We start from the raw sequence: 24552 nt of genomic DNA, 5'->3' as shown, positions 1-24552 counted from the left end.
CTTCATTCTTTTCAGCCTGCCATTTTTTTCCAGCTGTGACTCTAGAACAGCCCCCAGTTCAGATATACTGTAGAAAGATTCTGTAATTAGGACTGCTGCCACGAAACCAACTCCAACCCTCAGGATACAGGATTGGCTTCATAATATAAACTACGAATGAATAGGGCTTCTTGTGTGATTGCAGAATAATGCTTCATGTCTTTCCTATCTGCAAGATGCCATGAATCACTTTCCAAAGGAAAAAATTATTGCAGATACTAATGATATAAAAGGTTACTCTATAAGACACACAAGAAATTCTATTCATGCAAAGATTATGCTGGAGTTAAATAACTAAACAATGACAATATGTTAGGGTGGGGACTGTCAGCCAGCGCTTGACTTACTTGCAAACTGAAGTCTAGAAAGCTACGGGACAGGCTTCTACTGCCTCTGGAAGTCTCAAATTTGGCAAAAATCTTCTTGAACTCCTATCTCCAGCACTAGTAAAAACATTATTAGTGATCAGAAGTTAGAAACCATCATAACATGCAGCATGGAGTAAACTAGCCCTTTCTGCACCAGCACACAGCATGGCTGTCACTATGCAACGGTGCTCGTTTCTAGTAGAAGAGGTGGTAGGATAAGCTCTCCAGTTTGGTATACCTGCAAAAGACAAACAGAAAGACAGACAGAAAACAGCTTTACTATTTGGACAGTCATCAACAGTTTCAGAAGTATCATCCTAGCTATGTAATCAGGTATCAGGTCTTACCCTCTTAGAGGAGCTTCTGGTGCCAAAAAGCAGCGTATAACTGCATCCTCTTATTTAGAAACACTTGACTTTTGTTTATGGCTTACTGAACAAAGCAGATTTGGGAGCAAACTATATTGGTTATAGGAGACAAAAGCAGGCAAATCGCAAAGCAATGTTTTCTTGCAAAGCACAACTTCCAGCCAATCTTTGGTACTTTGTCAAATAATAGCGGGGGTGGGGCAGGGGGGAAGAGTATTGATCTTCTACACACTACTTCTACCCACTACAGAATGGTAGCAGACCCTGAGATGTATCGTGACTTTTCTTACTGCCTGGCTCAAGTCAGAACATGGTAAACTTTAAGAGTCAAAAGCACACCACAAACGCACACTCTGAGGATGGAGATCAGAATAGATGAGGTGACTCAGTTAAGAGAGCTGTTCTGCAGCTCGTAAAGGAGCTGACACTGAGCCACACTCCACGAAATCCAAAGGGTCTCTGATCACACAGCCAAGTGGTTGCTGCTTCAATGGCCCAGTTAACCATTGCCAGAATCGATAGGGTTCACATGACCACTCGTAATGTTAGACAGCCTTCTATTCAGTCACTGAAAAATCTTTGAAAATCTAGTATTAAAAACATCACCAGATGCTCCATCTATGATAGAATCATATCAGCAGTAGGTGTGGTAAAAAAATTTTGTGGTAAGAAATCCACTGCTGAATTCAGCAGAAGTGCTACAAAAAGCCATTAACATATGAACGGGAGACTAAAAAGAATAATTTTTCCTTCCATACTGAAGAAGTTCAGAAGAAAAAAATCTAACCAAGTTGCTCTTTTGTCCTGTATTTCTTGTATATTTACAGCTTATAACATTTTGATGTCCTTAATGGCAGCACGTATAGTTAATCCAAAAGGACTTTTCTGTACTTAGGACTTAGAGGGGAACTACAGCTGTGGTAACTTTTCAGTCCTCATGACCAGAGGGAATTTGACACACAGGCATACATTTCAGCTATAGTAAAACAAACCATTTACAATTGCACCTATGAAGTTTTAGGATTAGAGGTGCTTGTACCACTTACACTGGCAAGGCATCCAGAGTTTAGTTTTAATACGTTTTAGCACCAAGCTATTTCATGCTTTAGAGACTGCAATGGACAGCGATGCCTACAAATCCTGACTTCCCTCAGAACCCAGGTCAGAGGATCTGACCTAGTCAAACCAGAGCACATATCTTCATCTGCTCAAGTGCTTCAATATTTAATTAGATGCACTATAGAAAAGGGGTCATGATTTTCAATTTGAGTATGTTCAACATCAGGTTCCAGCAAACAGGTATCAGGCTTTCTTAAGCTAACTTAAAAAAAGCTTTCAGGAGGATGCATTTCCTCACCTACAAGTACTGACACACTATAATCAAGCCACATCTTTGCCTTTTCCAGCATTGCTAGGGAGAGTCTGGAAGAAAGATGTCTTCAAAGTCATTGCTATAGTCCTTTCCTGAATTCTGTCTGTAATTTGTTGTTGTTCTTACAAAAATATAAAAGAGGTGGGATTCGTCTAATTTAAGCTAGCCACCTAGAAATGAATTGTTAAGGTACTCTCTGCAGGCAATGCAGAGAGGCAGGCACCTCAAAAAGAAAATCACCCCACCGAGCTTAAAAAACAATCTAATTTTGAGATGACAAGCAACATTAAACGAAACCCATCCTTCAGGATTAAACAAGAACACAGGAACAACTGTATCTGTCTCCAACAGTGGCTATATGCCAATGCTCAAGGAATAGTATTAGAAAAAAATATATGATATTTCCTAGGAGTACTCTCCTGGCCTCCAACTGTTTTCAGCTCATGAGAACTGTAAAGCTGGATGTAGTTTCTGTGTACTTAGTAACCTTCAAAGGATTTCCCTCCCGTGTGCTTGGGCATCCCCCAGATTGAACAGAAACTTTTTGCATCCAGAGCATCTTTCAACAAGACATTCTACCACCTACCACCCCTTTCAATTCTGTCACTCACCAGCTTCAATATATCAGGAACTTGTACTTAAACAGAGCACAAACACTAGACCTGTATGCACATTGTCCACAGCATTCCTGAATTTACAGAATTCCACTTCATCCCTCTGCCTTCTCTTTTCCAGGATTATTAGTCCTCACTTACTCAGTTCTTGTATAGAAGCCATTTTGCACCTTTGATCATTTCCACTGCCCCTCTCATAAGCTTTTCTGGTTCAACTACATACTTTATGATGCAGGAACCCAAACCATGTAAAATATCCAGAACAGATGAGAACCACATCCAGAAACAAATTTTTGAACTGCCTTTCAAAAATTAATATTATCACTGTATAATGCTCTCCCCTTCCAAGCCTCACTATTTTCAGATAATACAGTCTTAAATGTCTGCTCTCATAACCACCTGGGTTAATTCATACATTCTGACCCTCTTGCTACCTATCTTCAAAAGGAAACGATACTATTGTCTTTTGTAAAACGTGCAGGGAGCTACTGATAGAACGCTCTATGCAAGACAAAGGTATTAGCTCTTGGAGACCAAAATTTTCATACAGTCTCAGAGGAAAGGTTAGGAGATGGGCAACAACAACAATCCAAAGGTCTTGAACAGCTTGTCTGCGAGGAATGACTGCGCAGGAGCAGGCATTTCAGACAGGAAGAGAGATGTCTTTGGAAGATTACAGTAATCTTCTACAAAATCATGAATGGCATGGAAAGGGTAGATAGGGTCTGACTGCTCACCTCCTCTTCCAACACGAGAACCAAGTGCAATCAAGCAGTGCTACAGGAAGCAGGTTAAAACAAGCACACATGCAGCAAACCTGTGAAACATCTCACCAAAGGATGCCATGGACCCAGAAAGGTTCCAGGGAATCAAAGGGTCATGTTTTAATACTTCGTCTGACAAAAGTTACCACCTTTTGCTTGGGTACCACTTGATGCCCTTTAATTCTTGCCATGTTCGGGTGACAAAATAAACAGGGAACTATTGCTTCATATTCCCATGGTTGCAGATTGCTATCATAATCCCTCCTCTTATCCATCCTACTTCCAATTGTGTATTTTCCAGGCTAAGCTCCAGTTTATTTGGTTACTCTTTTTACAAAAGCTGCTTCAGTCATGCTCTTCTGTGTTTTTTCCCTAATCTTAGAACTCTTTGGAGAGGGGAGAATGTCTGCCCCTAACTTTGAGGGGGGCATGTTATTCATTACATGAACATACCATGGATTTATTTATACCATGGCATTGTTTTGCTCCCTCTCCTTTTCCTAGAGATCTCTGTCATTTCTATTTGCCTTTTTTTTTTTTTTGACTGCTGCTGAGAGAGTTTCACAGAGCTTTATCTGCATTACTTAAAAGATCCCTTTCCTGAATGGCACAGATTCTTAAGAGCTCATCACTGCATAGACAGTTAGTTGTTTCTCCCTGTGCACATTATTTTATATTTACTAGTATCAAGAATCGCTTGCCTACAACCAAATACTGTGAGAACCTTCTGCAACTCCAGACACCTTTTTTTCTGCTACCCTAATTTTGTGATTTTCAGCACATACTGTCACTTCATTATTCAGCCTCTCTTCCAGATCATTTATAACTATGTTGAGCAACACAAGCCTGAACACAGATCCCCCTGGGATTCCATTAGTGATTACTCTTCACTAGAAAAGCTGACAGTTCTTCTACACTTTAACCAGGTATTAATTACTGAAAAAGCTACACTCCTACTCCATGGCAGTTAATTTCCTTCAAGAAGCATTAACAAAGAACTTTGTTAAACTCTCTCTGAAAATCCAGAAATAACAGAATACTTGCTTGTTTGTCTCTTGTGCCTTCTTGTCCAATAGCTTTAGACCATCTAATTTTACCAGCTGAAGCTGGACTTCAGCATTCTTGCAGTGAACCATGAAGGTCACTGCAATGGAAGCACTTATCAAGGCAGGCTTCCAAGTAGACATGACCTTGAGAATCACTGACCGTGACAGGATGATAAATACTCCTTTGCAGTCAGAATGGATTTGGAGAAGTCAATTTTTACATTAAGAAATCTGTTTCAGTAGTTTTACTCTAGAAAAAAAATAAATCCCCCAACACTAGCTTAAATACAACCTCTCCACATTTACAGCAGCAACATAAAGCAAGCCCAACACTCAAAGAGATTTGGGCTAGTATCAATAACAATAGTCTACATGTTTTTTAAAAATAAACCTGGCACTAGACCCTAAGCCATTGTTCTAAAATACTGACTTGCAGTTAGTGAATGCAGTATTATTCAGTGTAATTCCTTCAGGTTAAGTCACAGGGTTATCTAATATTCCAGTGCTGCTATACCCTTCACAAACACCAGCACGCAGGGTCCTTGAACACAAGTATGCTAGAAACTCTGTTGTGGAGAACCAATATATGGGTCTTGTGGAGCTTGTCATTATAGGTATCAGCTGGGGAGAATAGTTAATAATATCAAGAAAGATTTCACCTTTTTCAGCTTTTCCGAAAAAGCTTTTTTCAACTTTCCCTTTGCACAGAGACTTGGAACTAAAACTGACCAGACAGGAATTCACGTCCCATGAGACTGGTTTCCAGTTATACAGATAAGACAGCAAGAGAGTAAAAGCTCACACAATTTTTCCACGTAACACCGATCTGTTAAGTATAAATAATTTGCCAACTAATTATTGTTCGAGCCCCATGTCTGTATAGAACTACCATTTAATCTTAGCTCATTTAGCAGGCCCCCGATACATTAACATACATGTTGAAGCTTAGCAAGGCATGAGTTAAAAAAAAAAAGTAGGAAGCATAGGCCTAACTGAGCTTTGTCATGCTGACAGAAAATAAGGTGACCAACCAGAAAACACCAGAGGTGAACAAGTTTCAGAAGCACACAATTAGCAAGGCTCAGAGCAGATGTCAGAAAGCCAACTTAAGTAATATGTCTCTTAACTGTTTATAACCTCATATGGAAAGAGATAATTTCATATTAGCAAGATACATTTATTTTCCCTGGAATCAATTAATTTAGTATGAACAGTATGCAACTACTTTACACAAATTAAAGTGCTTTTATTAAGGTGTTAAGGTAACAAAGGAAGAGTTGTGTCCAAGATGGCATTCCCTTAGTCATTAACCTTTGTTGATATTGAGGTTACAATCCACAGATTCCCCAAATCAGTCCTGGAAACTTACTTGTAAGTTAGGTAAAATTTCTCCTGTAGCAGACTAGCCATCTGCTAGTCATCTGCAGAGTAAAATAAATTTTTAATTTAATAACAACAGAAATTTTTTTCATTCACTGTCCATCTATTCAGAGCTTACACATTTCTCATTGCCGTCCTATCTGACTTCTTTGTGTCTTATCTGTATCGCACTGCTCTTTATTCACTTATTTTGGTAAAGTTCCATTTGTCTAAGGTGACAGTCCATTTCTCCAGGGTAGCCTCAGTTCCCAGCCCATACCTGGCCCCAGCTGGAGTATTTACTATACCTCTTCCATAGGTCAGCAATGAGAACAGTGAAATGCCAAGCTGGGGAGAAACGCTCTGCTTCTCTGCTGCATGCCCATCTTCTCCTCTGAGGCATAATCACAGGAGTAAAAAGCAAGCCGTCATTTCCACCAGTCATACCTTCCACAAGCCCATTCCTGCCAGCCTCCATCTCACACTCTGAAGAGGAGCAGCTGTTGAAATGTAACAAATTACGCCAAAAGGTGCAGCGTGTCCTAGCATTTAAGAAGTTTGGCACTGCTACAGCTTTTACTGCTTATGACTTTGATAAGTCACAGCAGAGGCACAGATCAGTGTAATCAAAGCAACACATAATTTAAGGGAGCATAACTTTTCTATCCCCTTTCCTGCACCAAGGAAAATTAAGGGTGTTTTAGCCTGACATCCCAGTAAGACAGAGGAATTCATTTCCCCTGTATCATTACTAACCCAGGGAGCTTTACAAAACAAAAAATGAACCTCCATTCATTTCTCTTTTTCCCTGTGTATTTAAACAGAAGCAGATTAAGAGACAAGTGATATGCACAAAAACCAGAAAACCAGGTAAGTGTAAAGATTCCCTTATCTAATTTGAGTGAACAACAGTGTTCACATTCATGAATCTGAATATTCATTAAAATGAAGTCATTTTTAACAAGCTTGCTTGTTACATATGTGACCTCAGGTATTTCTTCCTGCATCCTATTCATACACTATTCTTCAGTCAGAATTATTAATTTCTCCATCAGTATAGTATTTACATGCAACTTAAACATTAACTTTTTTTCCAGTATTATCCTCATTTTACCCTGCCAGAATTGTGGCAAGGAAAATACATCAGTTTTTGGTGCTCAAGGGCTGATCTTCCTAAGTATGTGACATTACAGAGTGTTTTGTATGTTCGAAGCGCAGCACCTGCTCAGTTGCAACTGCCCTTACAGTTGTGCATCAGAAATTCCACAAATCAGATCCAGGGACGTAAGCAGCAGAGGAAATACAACAGTGAAGTCTGGTGGAAGAAGCTTGTGCCATAATGCACATGAAACCAGTTCCTTAAGACAGCACTTAACTACCTTAATTATGAATGAGAAAATTCCCTTCCTCCCACAGTTCTACTTTGCTGTCCAGTTTCTGCCAGAATTGGATCAGAGGTTCTAAGCTCTAATTTAGTCTTCAGAAAAGTTCAGTTCTGTCCAACAGGAGAAAACCTAGTCTTATGGGGAAGAACTGTATGCAAACATTTAAGTAAAAACAGTATTGGAAAACATTTATACAAAGGTAGTGAAGCAAGACTGCACAGCAACCTCTGTACTGGACCAAGATATACCAAGTTCAGAGTTACTGTTTAAAGTCAGGTTTTCTGTGTAATTCAAGGGGGGGGGGGAGAAGTGCCACAGGAAAGATGGAGAAAGGTCCTTACGAAAAAAAAAAAAGGGGGGGGGGGGGGGAACCACATTCCACTGTGCAGCATCATATTTACACCTCCAGGGCTACCAGCAGTGAATGTTAGACCACAGGGCTCCACTACAGAGATTTCTCAACTGCCTGAGCCACAATATTTATCACCTGCATCACAGGCTGCAGCTGAAGCAAATGAAATGGATGCTTTACCAGTGAATCTCTGCAGTATTTGGCAGTCACACATCAGTCAACTTTAACTTGGGGCACTTTGCCCATAGCTACCTTTAACACTGCACCTCTGTGCAAATTATGAGTACAAAATAATATGACACATGACAGTGGTTGCAAAGGTCTAGGTAGTGGAAACTGGCTATGTGCCATCAGGGAACTTCAACTTTTTTATTTTATATGAAGTCAAATGTAAAGCAGTCTCAACTGATACATAATGTTACCATTTCCAGATATACATAAATACTGAAAAAAACCAAAACACCACCACTGTCTCTTGCTTCAACTTCTCAGAATCCAGCAGCCATTGAATACGTAATTTTACAAAACTGAGAGAAGTATAGTAGTACTGACAATTTCCTCAAAGTTCTCACAAAAATAACTTCCCCCTACATAACCTGGGAGAGCAGACCTACCAAGCTTGAGAGATTCACAAGAAATAATCAAGAGAGGATACAGCTATTTCAAGTAAATGCTTGGAAAACATATTTCCTGAAGCAGGCATCAGATCATATAAGATGAGGTAAAGCCATGAGACCACCACCAAGAAAAACGTACCCAGCCTTTCAGGCAGCACTTCAACAGCAAATAGCTTGGGGACTACTTGCCTCTTCTCTTGAATTCTTCCCTTTACACTTCTAGCCTGCCTTTACAATCAAGATGGGGGCACACACAGCATGTCTTCCAGGACTTCCTTCTTTAGTGTGAAGAACAGAGGTAATAAAATTACTCCCGGCCTTAAAAATATTTACATTGTTTGAGACCAGTGCCTTCTGATGACCTTCAGAGAGAATTACTCCAGCAGAAACACATCCATCCTTCAGTAAATCATGCCATTAGTTATTCCATCTCTGGTTTACAAGTTTATGCCCAACTTAATCTTGGATTTGTCTGCCCATGAACCAAGGAGTCTTGTAGCCAAAGCTGTGCCCTTTCTCACTCATGAAGAAATACTTTGGGGGGGGGGGGGGCGGGGAATAAAAATCCTACTTTCATGACCACATATTAAAAGCTGCACTGAAGAAGATCAAAGGTCCAGCTACCCAGGGTCCTGAGACAAGCGGCAAGCATTCACAAAAAACGAGCAGCCTAGTTAGAGATGATCGTTCACCAGTGTTAACCTCCTGCTTTACAACAACTAACCGCTTCGGGCCATCCTGAACTGGAAACTACACCCAGATCACCGTGCTTAAAAGCCGCTATGCCTCTCAGCACTTTGTCAAAACTCTTTTGAGACAAATTATAGCCTCGACCTCTACAACACCACGTCGTACTGGTTTTCACAACTTAAACGCGTGCGATGCGAGAAGTATTTCCTCCCTCTCCGCCCTGTGCGTTACCCGGTAACTCCATTCAGTCACTGCCTCCCACAACGGCGGCTCTGCCCGCCTGCCCCGCCACCCGCCCCGACGCCACCGCCGCTCCCCGCCAGAGCCCATCGCGGGCCCCTCGGCCCGCAGCTCCCTCCCAGACCCTAGCAGCGCCGGCACCGCGATCCCCGAGGCGCTCCGCGCCGGCGGCGGGACGGTTCACCACCGACAGACAAGGCGCGGGGGCCCGCCCAGCACCTGCCCCCGCCGCAGGGCCCTGAGCCGGCGGCCGCTCGGCGGCGGCCCCACCGCCCCTCCGCGTCGCCGCCCGCCCCCCGGCGGTCCCTGCCCCAGGCCCCTCACGGTGCGGTGCCGTGCCGTGCCGTGCCGCGCCGCGCCTACCCGCCGGGGCAGCACCCCGTCCCATGCCGGCGCCGCCGCTCGCCGCCGCCGGGCGCCTTCTGCCGCCCGCCCCGGCCGGCCCCTTCCGCGCGGCGGGGGGCCCCGCCCCGGAGGCGCGGCGAGCGGGCGGGCGGCCCCGGGCGCGCAGGTCGAGGCCAGGCTGTGAGGGGGCGGCGGCGGCGGAATGGCGCTGCCCGCGCTGAGGGGAGAGAGGGAGAGGGAGAGGGAGAAGGAGAAGGGGGGGGAGAGCGCCCCCCTCCGCGCGCGTGCACGCGCCGCCCCCCCTCCCTCTCCTCACAGCCGCCACGCCCGCTCCGCCCTGCGGGTCCCGCTGCGAGGAGCCGGCGGGGGCCCCTCCCCTCAGCGCCGCGTCCCTCACCGCCGGCCGGCCCGGCCCGGGCCTGCGGTTCAGCAGGACGCAGTGTGCCGGGCGGTGGTTTTTGTTTTCACTCAACTGCTCGGAGACATCCAGCAACGCGGTTGCTTCATCTCTTAGCTTCAGCGGGTTTTCACGCCTCTTTGGCTGGAGGCCATTAGTCGTGCCTTCCAGCAAAACAGCATAATGGGTGCCTCCGAGAAGAAGTAAAAATTAAGAGGGAAAAGAGCCAAAGCGCAACTGGAAGGGGAAGGTGACTCTCGCGCCTCAGTGGCTAGGCCCACAGCAGGCCGTGCCTGGACAGTGTGTTTTGCTGCACTACAGGTCCTGTCTTTCTGTTGCAATCATCAGGCACAATACTGGGGGAGGAGGTGCCCAAAGGCACCGAAACACTGCTGCGGGTAAGCCTTGTGATGTTCAGGCCAACCTCATGGGGTCTTTCTCTAAGGGAGCTTTGAATTTCTCTTTGCTTGCAGCAGCCTCTTCTTCAGTCGCACACATGCATACCAACCTGCTACCCCATGCTCTCTCACGGCTTACAGGGACATCCCAAAATTTCAGCTGGAACACACCAGACTTCTCTTCCCTTCCGGTTTATCTCCCTCCCCTTCATGAAGGCATGCACTGTCTCCCTTGTACCTCCCTTCTCAGCCACGCTACCCCCACCTCAAAAGTCAGCTACAGATGCCTCCCTTTTGCTGTTCCTCTTCATTTTAGTATCTTCTAAACATGCTAGAAATCCTTTAGTATCTTATAAAAGCACTAGAAAGCACTTGACAGGAAAGTCTCCCTCTCATTCCGTTCTCAGAGATGAGGGAAACAACCCTGCCATCCACAGCCTCTTAGGGTGCCTTTAATTCTTCCTCATTTCTCTGGAGGGAAAACTGAACTACTTCCATGACTCTAAATTACCATAGTTAGCTCAGGGAAAAAAACCATTACTGCTCAGTGCAGGCAGGCAACAGCCAAAATGGCAAATACCTCCCACCCAAACAATCCACTGATCTGTGCCTGTTTCTTGTGACTCTTCCCTTCTTCGCCTCACGGTTCCTTCACCTGTCGCAAACGACAGGATGTGCATTCGGTCACTTCAGAGAAGTGCGGGTCCGCTTTTGTAGGACTGGATGTCCAAACACAAGAGACATGCACAAGCACATCAGGTCAAGGGGCTGTGACTGCAAAGCCCAATCCATAGCCAAGCATGCGTTAGTCATGTGGTGGAAGAAAGCTGTGCTTCGGTCACGTTTTTTTAAACAGTCTTGAAGGATTGAACAAAATCACAATAACATAGTTAAGCATTAACTTGCTGCTACTTACCATGTAAACAGCAGCATGACTGCCTCCCTTTGTGGTCTGACTGCTGTGGAAAGTTCAGAGCAGTTTCACTCAGTGAACACCCAGAGTTAAATTAGGGATGTTGAGATGCATAGTGAATAGTGCACAAATACTAAAATGCTAGAACGTAAAAAAACCTTATAGACTTTACTGTGCACCAGTTCACTTGGCATAAGTGGCACATGGAGTGTGAGAAATGAGCCCGGGCTAACAAACACAGGAATGACAATTACAGTATCAGCTTACCTTGACTGACTGGGGATGAATTTGGGGAGGCAGGAGACACATCTGCTGGTGGTCTCAGGAAGCCCCCTGAGATGGTGTATCTTGGGTAAGGTGGTATCTTCCAGGGACTCGTGGACCTTTTCTGTCTTTCACCTGCTTCCTTTCAGGAAGTCTGAGATGTGGCAAATGCGAGGGGCTGCTGTTCTTCCCCAGAGAAGCTGGAAAGCCTTCCCCAGCAATACGTTGGACTGACCGAGTTCTCACACTACGCCCTGGTTAAGTCTCAGCGAAGTTAGTGAGAGAGCTAAGTGTACCTAGGAACACTTTTGTGTGTGGTTTTACTCTGAAGACTTGCAGGGTTTGAAAGCTAGAGGAACTTTCCCCTTCACTTCAGCTGGGCTTGGACGAGAGCCCCAAAGAACACACAGTAACCCAACATTGTGAAATTATGAAATGTATTAGAGAACACTCATACTTTCTTAGTATCAAAAGAGAGGCCATTATGTAATACTTGGTACCGTAGGGGAACAGGAATGTCTGCTTGGTTCCATGATTACAGGGTAAGTAGTAGCAAGTTAATGCTTAACTATGCTGTTGCAATTTTGTTCAATCCCTCAAGACTGTTAAAAATAAACCCAAACAGTGGAAAAAGTCTGGAGTGGTTTTATTACATGACACAGAAGTACCACCCTGTGATCCAATTCACTGCCCTTCAAAATGAGGAAACGGGTGCTCTCCAAAAGAGGGAGCCCGACAGTCCGTAAGCAAAAGGAGAGATGCTGGGTTTCTCACCCTGCCTCGTACGCCACCGCCCTGGTAAAGTCACTGACCGTTCCTGTCCTTGCGTGTTAGGAACTTGCAAGAAGCCAGCGCTTGACTATGCTAAAAATATGCTTGCCCGATGCTGGACTGGCAGAACAAAAGCACTGCAGGGATGGTATGTCCTTTGCAAACCCAAAGCTGGTCTCTTATTGGCACAAATGTCAGGCAAAAGCGTGCACAGCCACTGCTCCACCGCCACTTTGCTGCTGGTCTTTGTGCCATGCCGGCGAGAAACAAGTAAAGCTTTTGCCGCTTCCCTGCGAGACTGGCAGAGGAAGCGTGGGCCGTACTCTGCGGGCTCTGGCTGCAGGCAGAAGTGCGCGGTGGTTTCTGTAGCGCAGGGGGGGAGCTGAGCAGCATCCCCTCGAGCAGCATCCCCTCAAGCAGCTTGCGTACCCTCTGCAGGGCCTCCCGCCCCACAGCGAAAGGCACCACAAGTTCGTGAAACTCCGCTCTGTGTGCGCGAGACGGGCCTTTTTGATTTGTTACGGACCGCTGTGCTAACCGCCGTGACAGTTTTCCTCCCCAGAGCAAAGCGGAGCCGTTGCGCAGGTCCCGCCTGCCGCTGCCGCGACTCACCCCCACGGGTGCTGAGGAGAGAGCTGTGGAGCGCGGCAGCCCCCCCCCGGGCCGAGCTGACCGCAGGTGATCTTGGAGCGGCCTCGGCTGGCCCAGCCACGCTTGGCCGCGGCCGCTGCGTGAGGTGCGCCCCGGGTCGCCGTCTGCCGGCGAGACGGGCTGGGGCGCAGCGGCCTCCCGGAGACGGCGGTTGCCCGTCCGGCCCCAGCCCACCTCCGCCAGCGCGCGGGCGCCCTGGCGGTGGGCGGTGACGTTGAAGGCGCGCGCGGCGCCTGCGCAGCGGAGGAGCGGTGGCGATGAAGGTGGCGGTGGCGGGTTGCTGCCATGGCGCCTTGGACAAGATGTACGAGACGCTGGAGCTGCTGCAGCAGCGGCACAACGTGCAGCCCGACCTGCTGCTCTGCTGCGGCGACTTCCAGGCCGTGCGCAACGAGGCGGACCTGCGTTGCATGGCCGTGCCCGCCAAGTACCGCCACATGCAGACCTTCTACCGGTGAGCGCCGCCCGGCCCGGCCTTGTCCCACCGGGGCCCGGCCCAGCTCCGCTACAGCAGCTGCCGTGTCTCCGCAGGTACTACTCCGGCGAGAAGAAGGCCCCGGTCCTCACGGTGTTCATCGGCGGGAACCACGAGGCCTCCAACCACCTGCAGGAGCTGCCCTACGGCGGGTGGGTGGCGCCCAACATCTACTACCTGGGTAGGGTCCCCCGCCGGCTCCCGGCGGCCTCCCCTCGCCCCCCGGCCCCTCGCCCTGCCCCGGCCTCGGCCTCGGCGTGACGAGCCGCGCTCCCGTTTCTCCTAGGTTACGCGGGCGTGGTGCGGTTCCGCGGCGTGAGGATCGGCGGCATCTCGGGCATCTTCAAATCTCACGACTACCGGAAAGGTATGGCGGGAGAGAGCGGGGCCGGCTGGGTGGGCAGTGCCGGCGGGGGAGCACTGGGCCCCAGCCGTCGCGGGAGGGTCTGGCTGTGCCTCCTTTTCTTTGAACCGACGCTTAGGCTGGAAACCTCTCTTGGCTCAACAGGCGGATTTTTCTGGAGGTGGTCGATGAGTCGGTAGCTGCCTGGCGACCACAGCAGGAAGCAGTGTGCCTTTTGAATGTTGTTGTTGGAACAGTCTTGATTTTTCCATGGCGGTGTCCTTTTAGTGTGCAATGCAAGACTGTTTAGTTTTCCTTGTGTGAAACAGTCAATTTGTAAGGGTGATACTGTACAAATGTACTGTCCTGAGCTGGGGCTTACTGTCACTACATCTCGAGATTGGTTCCTCCTGGTTATATGTATGAGTTCTTCCTTGGAAGGGTCTCCATCAGCGGACAGAAATCTTGTCACAGATGATACCTGACGTCAGCAAATAGAAGATAGTTTAGTCTTTCTGATCTCCTCAACACATAAAGTAGCGGTCTCTATCTTGCGATTACTGTACAGTAATATTATCTTTAGTAACGTACTGCTTCAGAGAAGCTTTGCAGATGGCTTTCAAGCTGCAAAGTACTGGACTAGTTTTCTAGAACACCTGATTCTGTCCAATACCTCTCAATGCTAATTCAATTTGTTGTTATCAAGCATATAGTTTATATGCTTGAATATTGCATGTGGGAGATAAGACTTTTTTGACAATAATGCTAACTACTAAAAAAGTAACTTTTCTGTTCGTTCTTAAGAGTACATAGGAGCTCTGCTAGGCATTCAGGTTTCTTGTCCCAAGGCAAAGTTGGAGACTATGTCCCTTTTGACAGGGTGCCTGTTTGCACTTCCAGAGTCTGTGGTGCCTGTGGGCAGTTACAGGCCTGTTTAAGCTGCTGCCGGATCTGTTAAGCTGTAGTTTCGTGGTCGGTGGCAAAACTCTTGAAGTAACACAGAAAATCACAGCCTCAGTGGCCTGAGTCAGGAGTCAGATCTCATGCAGCGCTTTGTTGTCATTTAGTTTATGCCTCTCTGAGTTGTTACATCCTAACTTAGGTTCTGATCACTGACCATGAAGGCTTGCTCTGTGCTCTCGCTGTGTCGATGCCCAACTTTTGCTTGTTCCCGTCTGCCCTATGTTTTTTGGCTGTGCCAGCATATTTGCATGTGTAGCCATGATATCACTAGATGCATATGTTTCACGGCTGTGCAGCAAACAGCTCTCTACATATGTGATTGCACATGGCTATGCAGTGTAGCTGTGGAGGTAAGGGTTGTGGGGAAGTAATGAGGGGTGTTACCTTACCAGAGAGGTGCAAAACCTCATTCAGGAATTAAGCACATAAATCGGTCTGCCAAAAGTTTCTTGTTTCAGACAGGTCCTGGGTTTTAAGCATTGGAGTCAAACTGTTGTGTTTTGTTTCCACAACTGAATTACTGTATTCTCTATATTTATGAAAATAGGACACAGAAAGGAAGAAATGCTCATTGTTATAGACACAGTTTTAGAACATATTTGCCTTGCACATAAAAAGTTAGCAGCCTGTTGGTGTAAGTGTCGTGCAAAGGAAATACAGTATCTCCTTTGATTATTGGCAGCCTTGTATTTGGCATTGCTCTAGGTGTCTGTATGACCCCAAGAAGCTAGCCTGCAAACAGTGTTAGGAAGGAACTATTGATTCAGGCAACTACTCTTTTTTTCAATGTTTCAGGCCACTTTGAGTGTCCACCATACAACCAGCAAACAATTAGAAGTGCTTACCATGTGAGGAATATCGAAGTCTTCAAACTCAAGCAGGTTAGTGAAAAATCTATTTTTTTAAACAGTGGTAAATAGTTTTCATTAATTTAGAAGTAAGATGTTAAAGCTATTGGATAGCAAATTTTACCAACAACTGCCAGCTAATCTGGACAGGCCACTTTATGCTGGGTGTCATTCCACTGTTGTTCCTGCTGAATATCTCCTCCAATGCTTTGCGTAGCATTGCAAACTTGATCTGAATCACACACAGGCAGGAGTGTTTTTTTGGTGTTGTTTTTTATTTTAATTGGATAAAATTCACAGAATGGAAGGTACTCTAGCTATACCACTCTGTTCCAGCTTTATGTTAGCTTTAGGAAGATGGATGCTACCTTGTCTAACATGCAGGCTGGTTGGTACAAAGTTATTTAATCAAAATTGAACCAGCTGAATAAGCTGATCCCAAATTCCTGTGGTTGACGTATTTTTGACTGCAGGGCGAGAAATTCAAAAGAGATTAGCTTTATTTTTGAGCTGTTGCCTATTCCCTGTTTCGTCACAAGGGCTACTCCGTTTGGCTGAGGTTGTGGTGTGAATACATGTATTTATAAGCAGCTTGTGAATAATTATTCAGGTTGCAGTTGCACACTTAAGTGTTCAGTAGGCGATGCTGAACATAGGACAAAGCTTTGCTGTCATTGTAATGAATTTGATGCATTTCACTGTAAGTTTCTTATTAGTTGGACTTGGGTGTCATCTAGAAGCGTGTTCTGATACAGCTGATGGAAATGTGCTGAATATTGAACCAAGACATGCTTAAGGCATCGATTAGACTTCTGAGGGGTGCTTCCTTTGAGGAGGAATATCGTGCTTAGCCATTATCCCTTTTAAACAAAGCTTTTAAAAATTTGATGAGGGAAAAGACACCTTTGCTTGTAGGTAGAAAACTTGTTCCATAGCTGTAATTTTTAAGAGTTGTCTTCTGAGTGTCTCACACTTAATGTGATGAGATGATCTCTTTTATAAGGCAGTGTATATAAAACACAGCTGGCTGTCCCAAGAAAATGTAGTACAAACCATGGAGACTAGAGTCCCTTGACAGCTTCAAAGCCCACCTGAAAGATGGGGCTCAGTGGTATACTTATTTGCTTTGAAAGTGAGGCTATTGGTCACAGCTAACTCTGTATTGATCTGAGGTAGAACGTTACACATATTCCATCTTGTGCTGTGTAATTTTGAAACTTCTGTATCGTATGTGTTTTGTTTATACTGTATGCATTTTGGCTTGACAGTTAAAACGACCAATTGATATATTTATGTCACATGACTGGCCAAGGAGCATATATCACTACGGAAACAAGAAACAGCTTCTTAAAATGAAATCCTTCTTCCGTCAAGAAGTGGAGAGCAACACATTAGGAAGCCCTGCTGCTTCAGAGCTTCTGCAACATCTGAAACCCACCTACTGGTTCTCAGCACATCTTCACGTTAAATTTGCAGCTTTCATGCAACACCAGGTAAAGTGTGTGGGAGGTGGGAAATCAAGAATATATGTGTTCCAAGCACATTTTAGAATTCCAGTACAGGTAGTCATGTCCAGAAAAGGAACTTCTTAATGTTTTTGCTCGGTTATTAAAACTTAGCTTAAGCCGCAAAACATTAAGTGGTGTTAAGACTACTAGCTTATGTAAGTTAAAGAGATGTTATAAATCAGTGGTGTAACTACCTAATCTTCTTCAGGGACAGCTTGAAATAGCTAACATTACTGCAAATGAACCTTATTAATTTAAGTTTATAGAAAAGCACTCTCTTTCCAACTTTATTGGGGAAGGAGACAGCTTCAAAACAAGGTGATAGTGAAGTGACCGAAAAGAAGATAGTGGTTAACCGGGGGTGGGAGGATGCCTGTAGTAAGGCTTGGCAGGTGGAGTTGTCTGGTGGCCTGGAGAGAGCCAAAAACCAGCCCCTGTAGGTTGAAACTTCTCTTGGTTTGAGTTATTCCTGAAAGTGGTGTGACGTGCTATTCCTATTTGCAAGTTACTTAGCTGTAAAAATGTAACTCTAGACCTTCTAGACTCAACAAGTCTGTTTCCAGTTATGTTAAAATTTGTCTTTTTGCTTCAAGCCTAGCTGTGCTCAGCTGCCTTGGTTAAGGATAAGTGTGGCTCTTGCTTTTTCTTGCTGTCATTTGCATCCAGTTTCCTCTTAGACTTCCAGTGAAGTCTGTCTGTCTCTTTGTCCCTCCATCCCTTTCTTATAATCCCATGCTGATTTTCTATTTCAGAAAGTCTTTCTGTATAAATTATGCTTTTAAATCCCTCTCTGTAACTTGTTTAGAATGGTCAAATTTCATAGAAATGCTAATGGCTGTTAACACCATTTGTTTCCTAGACAAACTCCAAAGAAGAGCTACCAAAAGCAACAAAGTTTTTGGCTCTGGATAAATGTCTACCACACAGAGACTTTCTGCAGGTGATGACCATGTGCAGTGGGTTTTCACTTTTTAAGTACTTCACTTGTCTGAACTGCTAAGTGCTCTCTTAGATACAAGCTGAAGAATAGTTCTGATAAATGGAGGAATTGGAAAGAAACTAGGAACAGTGCATGTGTGGAATGGTCTTTGTGTAATATTGTCTTGAAATAAGCAGACCTTGCATCCTGTCATGCTGGTGCAGCGTTTGCTTATTCCTACCATTTCCTTCCACCTTAGACCAAGCACTTGACTTAATTGGAGGAGTAGCTCTACTTTAACCTGAATTGAATCTCCTCTTGTGGTTTTTTGGTCAAGTGTTAAACCTAAGAAGAAAGCCCATCTTGAGGCTCTTCTTCTTTCATAATTTGGGTCAGCTAGTGCCTCTTCCTTCAGATCTGGATTCATGAATTCAGTCAGGATTGAGTCCTAAGTTGAGTACTGTAATTTCCTTTCAGTATTGTGAATTCCAGCAGGAGTTGGTGAGACTTCCTAGGAGAATGGCTTTGCTTCTTTTTGTTTGTTGCATATCTTGGCTAGGAAGGGCAGTGGACAAGTAGGAGGTCTAGACTGTGGGAATTTTCAGTATGAGTGCCAAACTGATTTGCCAAGAGCAAAACAATGTTCATGTCTGTGGCCTGTGTATGCTGTCTGGGGTGCCATCTGTAAAATCTCAAATGGATGAATCTGAAATCCTTCACTATGAGAGGGAGCTGCTGACAGCATGTTCTTCAAATGCAGCCAAGTGTTTTGGTAGTCTTACTTTAAAGTAGCTTTTATTTGTCAACTTAAAGGGAAGATGGTTCATTATCTGTCCTTTAGATATGTGGTGGGATCCATTTGCCGTAGTAGCTACATTTGAAGATGGGAGAGAGTATGAGGGTGGGCTTCTGCTATGCAAAGGTACGCTCGGGTGCTAGTCTAGACTTAAAATCCTGTAGTAAAACTGATCAGGAGTAGTACTACCTTCAGCAGCATGGTGATCCATCTGTGTGTAGCTCTGGTTTAAAGTGTATCCTTTTTTTTTTTTTTTTTTTTTTTTACCTAAAAATACCTTAAGAGGTTGAATTACTTTATGGAATGTTTAAAAACAGAGCCTAACTAGTGCAATTTGGCTAAACCGAATGGTTTGATTCAGGTTAATGTCACTGAAGACAAAGTGATTTGGATTTCTATTCATCAGCTGTTGAAAGACTTTAAAAATATTTCATGTTAATTTCATTGCTGTGCTAAGAATGCATGTTTATACAGCAGAATAACTGTTGCTATCAATTCTTGATGCATTTATACTTAGAAGGCAGCATGAACTTAAGAGTAGGCAAGTTCTGGTTTCTAAGTTGCATAACTGTCCAGTAGCTGGCAGCAGGGAGGAGGGTGTTCCGCTTTTTTATTGCTGTAAGCTAGAATACAGAAATGCATTTTTTACCTTTGTTGATTGTCCTTTCTTACTGTCTTATTGCTGTAAACTTTTATGTAGGGCTAACTTGAGAGGACTTGTTTAAGACCACTAGCTCAGTATACTTGAAACTTACTTAAAACTCTGTACCATGCAAGTAACACTTCAAACTTTTCATCATTTACTGGTGTCAAGAGAATAACTCACCTCATCTGTTTTCTGTTGGTTTTTTTTTTTTTTTTAAACAGATAATAGACATAGAGCATGATCCTAGTGCAGGTGACTCGCTGGAATATGATGCTGAGTGGATTGCAGTCCTCAAGGCCACCAACAGTCTCATTAATGTGACTCAGAGCTCATGGAATATGCCTGAAAAGAACGGCCTCCATGCAAAGTGAGTTGCCTGCAAAGTAGAGAGGAAAGCGTGATTTTGCTGGACTGGAAGTAATCTTGTCTCAGAGTTGTGTTTTTCTGTTCTGCAGCCTGTAATGCCTGTAGGACTTGCTAAATGCCTTGGAAAACAAAGGGGATGGTGACAAGAGCTGTACTCTAGAGCATACAACTTCTTTACTGCTCTACACGGGCAGTTAATTTTGTTTTGCAGACTTAAATACCACCATTTGAGGGGCAAAAAATACATGGTGGCTGATAATTTTGCTAGTTACACTGTGAGACTGAAAATCGGGCTGGATTATGGGGGTGGGTGGGTGCATGCTTATTGAATGGATTGACATAATACAGAAATCCTTGGTGGGGAGAGGGGAATCTCAGTATTGACCAAAGGCAATATACTTTCCTGAAAAATCATTTGAGAAATTAGGTGTCTGTTGTAAGATGAATTTATTGACCATCTTTAAAAGTTTCTCTTTGCAGTGGGAACAGGAAATACCTTTTGACTAGCTGCACTTGTTTTAACTTTATACACTTATTTAGGTGGGATTACAGTGTGACAGAAGAAGCCATCAAAGAGGTGTTAGAAGAGCTGAATCATAACCTCAAAATTCCTTGTAACTTCACATTGACAGCTGCTTGTTATGATCCCAGCAAGCCCCAAAAACATGTGGAACCAGTTCATAGCATCAATCCACAGACCACTGAGTTTTGTGCCCAGTTTGGCCTCACTGACATCAATGACAGGATCCAGCAAGCTAAAGAAGAGGGCTCAGTACGAGGCGAATATGAAGAGGAGGAGGAGGAAGAGGAGATGGACAGTACTGGGTCAGCAGAGGAACCCAGTGAGTATAATACAGATAATTCTGGACTTTCATCCATTAATCCAGATGAAATAATGCTGGATGAAGAAGGTGGCGATGAAGACTTGAGTACGTGTTCTGTAGATCCTTCCCCTGATCATCCTCCTGATTTTTCTGCAAGTTTTTCTGACATCCGGATCATGCCAGATTCCATGGCGGTATCGTCTGATGATGCTATGGATTCTACTAACGAGGAACTGGAGAAATCTGGTGTGAGTAAGCAGGTGGAGGAGAAGAGCTTAAGTGAGAGACCATTAAAGCGCATTGGTGGTAATGAAAATGGAAACAGTGGCATAAAAAAAATTAAGAGAAGGAATCAAGCTATCTATGCTGCAGAGGATGAAGATAAAACAGAATAATACTTCATATGATATATAAGTAAGTTCTCTCTGTACCTTTTTATGGGAAGGTGGTGAGAACTGTGGTGGACTGGACTACTCATGCTTTTAATGTTACTTGATCTTATTCATGTTACTTTCTTAAGCTGAGGAGGCTGTATGTACCTCTCACAGGGAAGAAGATTTATGCGGATTAAACATCTAAGTCAGAAGCAGACTTTTCCAACAAAGTACTTTGTCAAAGGATTTAAAGCTCATGTATAATCCGTTGATTTTGCTTTAGTTCTTGGTTATTAGGGTATACTACGTATCTTCAGCTCTACTGCTACACAAGTTGACCAAGCTTGTATAACAAGAAAAGAACTCTTAAACTACAACTCAAGTCAAAGTGAGAGGATGTCTGACTCGCAAGACCAAATGATCTGATTTTATTCCTTTTGTCTTGTTTTATATTGAACTTTTAACATAAAGTAGCAGATGCAATAACTCCATGAACTAAATTTGAATATAGAATTCCCATGATAACAAAACAGCAATAGAAGAGTGAAGATTTTTGTTTCTGGTGATATTCATGCCACAGAAAAACTTCATGGTCATAAACAAAAAACTGTGTATTGTCCAGTATTGGCTTTTAATTACAGTTTTGATAGGGAACCATGTCTCTTAATTTGAAGCATGACAGTTTTATGGGGACCATGGAAGAATGCATCTCTGTTCTTAAAAACTCACTTGTGTGCTGTTTCTTAAAACTTGAGAACTATGTCTTAAAATTAAAATGCAAGTGGTTAGGATGAACAGCTTCCTACATTTGGACATCATCATTGTCTCAATTCTTACTAATTAAGGCTGTGTTGTATTTCCATATAAGGTGGTTGATGTTTATAAGTTGCTTGAGACAATAACGCCTACCATTATCGTTAGCGTAAGTTTTCATCTGTCACTTCTTTTCAGTAGTGTGTAAATTGCTGAATTCTTACAACTGGGTTTGGAATCTTCCAAAGTACCTTCATAAACTTCAGCTGAGGGAGAACAGGAGTTGCCAGAACATAGATCCCCTTGGAAGTTTTCTTTTTACTGTTCTAGTTTGCCCTGAATTATTAGCAAAAAAATTACACTCCTTTGGCCTAAGAGGCTGTGAGGATAACAAAACTTCCTGAAGTCATGAAAATGACAGTGTTTTCAAGAACTATGGCATATGTCATTAGATTCATTAGTCTTAACAGTCAAGTTCTGCTGGCGTTCTGTGCTGAGTTTTCGGAGTCCAGGCGGAGTGGGACTTTCTCCTGACTGTGCTGCCCTTGAGAGCAGAGGTAAGCTCCTGTGTGCTTTGACTCCTCTAAGGCACAGGCACTGTGGAGAAGAAAGCATCCTGACAGGAAGAGGGAACCGGACAGGGAGCCATGAGTTAAATGGATTGGTGAGTGTGAGTTATATAGGAGGGAAGTATCTTATGGTCAAGACTTCCGTCTTTAAAATCACTTCCACATTTTGGGATTCATCTTCATTCCTCTCCTGTCATCAGTTCACCATGAAAACTAAATGCATATAAGTATTCAAGAGCTAGAAAATGTCAAAATTAATGCTCTCCACAGTTCTGATTAACGGCTTTATACTGGTGGGTTGATGCCATTAATGTCCTTGTTTTTTTCCAGAGGACGCTATCTTGTTTACTAAATTATTAGTTGGGCCCTTTAATACTGCTCCTCTGTCTCTTTGCCTGCTCATCTGTCAGAACACCTACCAAAGAGAACTGTGGTATGATGTGATGAAAAATTGGAAGTGTTTGGTGTAACCCTCAGGTTATCTAAAGTAGCTGTGATGAACTATCAGATAGATTACTGAAGATAGTTGAGTATCTTTAAGGGTCCTGGGTCTGCAATGCTAAAATCTTAAGCATGCCTCATGATCTGAAGACTATAATGGAAATAAAGTATTTTAAGTATAAATTGTGTTACGAACTTGAAAAGTCTCCCAAGAAATCTGAGTGTGGTATTCAGCTGTCGAATTCTATGTGAACTGGAGTGGAAGGTGTATGTTACATATAACAGACTTTTTAGACTGACTTCATATGTTTTTAAAGCAAATTATTCTGTTGTGTGTCATCCCCCCTCCTCCCCGTTCTGCTTAAATGTATTTTGGCTTTCTAGAAAGCAGGAGACTTTGACAAGATAGAATACTGATTTTTTTGAATCTCTAAAGATTTCTTTTTTTTAATGAAGTATTTCAGCATCATTGGACAGAGTGCAGCTGGTAAATACACTTAACAAAATTTTGAGTACGAATCATATCTGATCTATAAGAGTTACTGTGTCCTTTCTTGTAGTTGTTCATACCCACTTTGCAGTTTGAAGTATCCAGCTCTACTGTGCTCTCATCCATTATGGATTTACCCTGTCAGGAGGATCCTCTGCTGCATGTAGAATTCAGCTGAAGCTCTGAACTTGAAGCTTCCCCAGAAAAGGAAGACCAAATACTCCAAAAAGTATGTAAAACGCTAGGGAAAGCTGACAAAGTTTAATCAACTCTTAAGACCCAGAGTCTTCAGCCCTCTTTAAAAGGAAGCTTTAAAGTCTTTCTGAAAACTTTTGACTTAAATTTTGTTGAGAAACATCTGGAAAATGTTTCTCTGTCAGACCCTCGTATCACAGATTTTTCAGGATATGAGACTTGCACTTAGTCTAAAACTGTTTTTGCTGTTGTAAAGTGCTTGAGAGAAGTGTTCACCTGTTTCATTCCAGGCCAGCACACAAGTACTTTGTTCAAAGCATGTTACTAATCTACTTGGTGAAAAACAAACTAAAAAGGGGTATAGGTTGGTTGTTTTTTTTCCATGAGAAGTGGAGTATTTTTTTTTTAGAGCTATTAAAGTCAACTTGTGGCAGCATCCCAAAGTATGTTTATTGTGCTCCCATTATTCTCTGCAATCTCTAACAGCTGGCAAACCTGCAGTTACCTCACAAGTTGACAGTGTAAACTCTGACGTGATGTTTTTAATATCCTCCCTCCCATTTAATTCTGTCTTCAGGAGCAATGAGTTCATAGAATTAGTATCCCCATGCCTCAAGATGTGAAATACAGGGGGGCTAATACCAAAATACCCGATCTTATAGAAGTCTACAGCAAAACTGAGTGAAGTGCTGCGATTTTGGGGGTGTTTTCTGCAAAAACCAAACCCCAAACCAAACAAATTCAAACAAAAACAATGATGAAAGAAGGAACCCAAAAGATCTATTTTATGTGTAGCAAGGCAGAGGCTGGGAAGTGGCATGCCATGCCTGTGTCCCAGATGAAGACACTGCCTGAGTAACCGGTTCTCAACAACGCTCTAGGTCTGTATGTACCTGGTGTGGATGAATTATCAACCCACGCCCCACTCACACCGTCTTCATTATGTTCCAGGAACTCCACACAGACAGGGGCAAGACCCAGGACAAGGCTGCATCAGAAGGACCTGTAAATCTCTGGGATTTCCGCTTATGCAGTCAGAACAGAAGGTAGCTGAAGCTAAACCTTGTTGCTTGTAATAAAAAAAGGTCA

The 24552-nt window shown here is 43.8% G+C and overlaps 2 protein-coding genes across 17 annotated transcripts in view; one reads left to right on the top strand and one right to left on the bottom strand.

Annotated features, from left to right (window-relative positions):
* PPP2R3A (protein phosphatase 2 regulatory subunit B''alpha) overlaps positions 1-9657 on the bottom strand; it is a 62670-nt gene extending 53013 nt beyond the window's left edge. For 4 of the 15 annotated variants that reach the window (XR_008237486.1, XM_052803472.1, XM_052803458.1 and 1 more), the window contains exon 1: positions 387-645. The gene's annotated coding sequence lies outside the window, so the exon portion shown is untranslated. The other 11 variants (XM_052803461.1, XM_052803464.1, XM_052803465.1 and 8 more) reach the window with 11 other exon arrangements.
* Positions 9658-13171: 3514 nt separating this feature from the next.
* DBR1 (debranching RNA lariats 1) lies at positions 13172-22961 on the top strand. Of its 2 annotated transcripts, none has more exons than XM_052803481.1 (8): positions 13172-13407; positions 13485-13580; positions 13715-13795; positions 15530-15615; positions 16851-17075; positions 17950-18030; positions 19673-19818; positions 20358-22961. In XM_052803481.1, exons 1-8 carry the CDS (start codon positions 13239-13241, stop codon positions 21034-21036), a joined length of 1563 nt encoding a protein of 520 aa, XP_052659441.1. In that variant the 5' UTR covers positions 13172-13238; the 3' UTR covers positions 21037-22961. The 2 variants fall into 2 exon arrangements, with proteins under 2 accessions (XP_052659441.1, XP_052659440.1); XM_052803480.1 differs by having other exon boundaries at positions 13485-13609.
* Positions 22962-24552: the final 1591 nt, after the last annotated feature.

Source organism: Harpia harpyja, chromosome 12, assembly GCF_026419915.1.
Source record: "Harpia harpyja isolate bHarHar1 chromosome 12, bHarHar1 primary haplotype, whole genome shotgun sequence".
In the NCBI taxonomy this organism is placed as follows: Eukaryota; Metazoa; Chordata; class Aves; order Accipitriformes; family Accipitridae; genus Harpia; species Harpia harpyja.
Note: the sequence above shows the minus strand (reverse complement) of the source record. Positions and strands in the feature narration are given on the sequence as shown.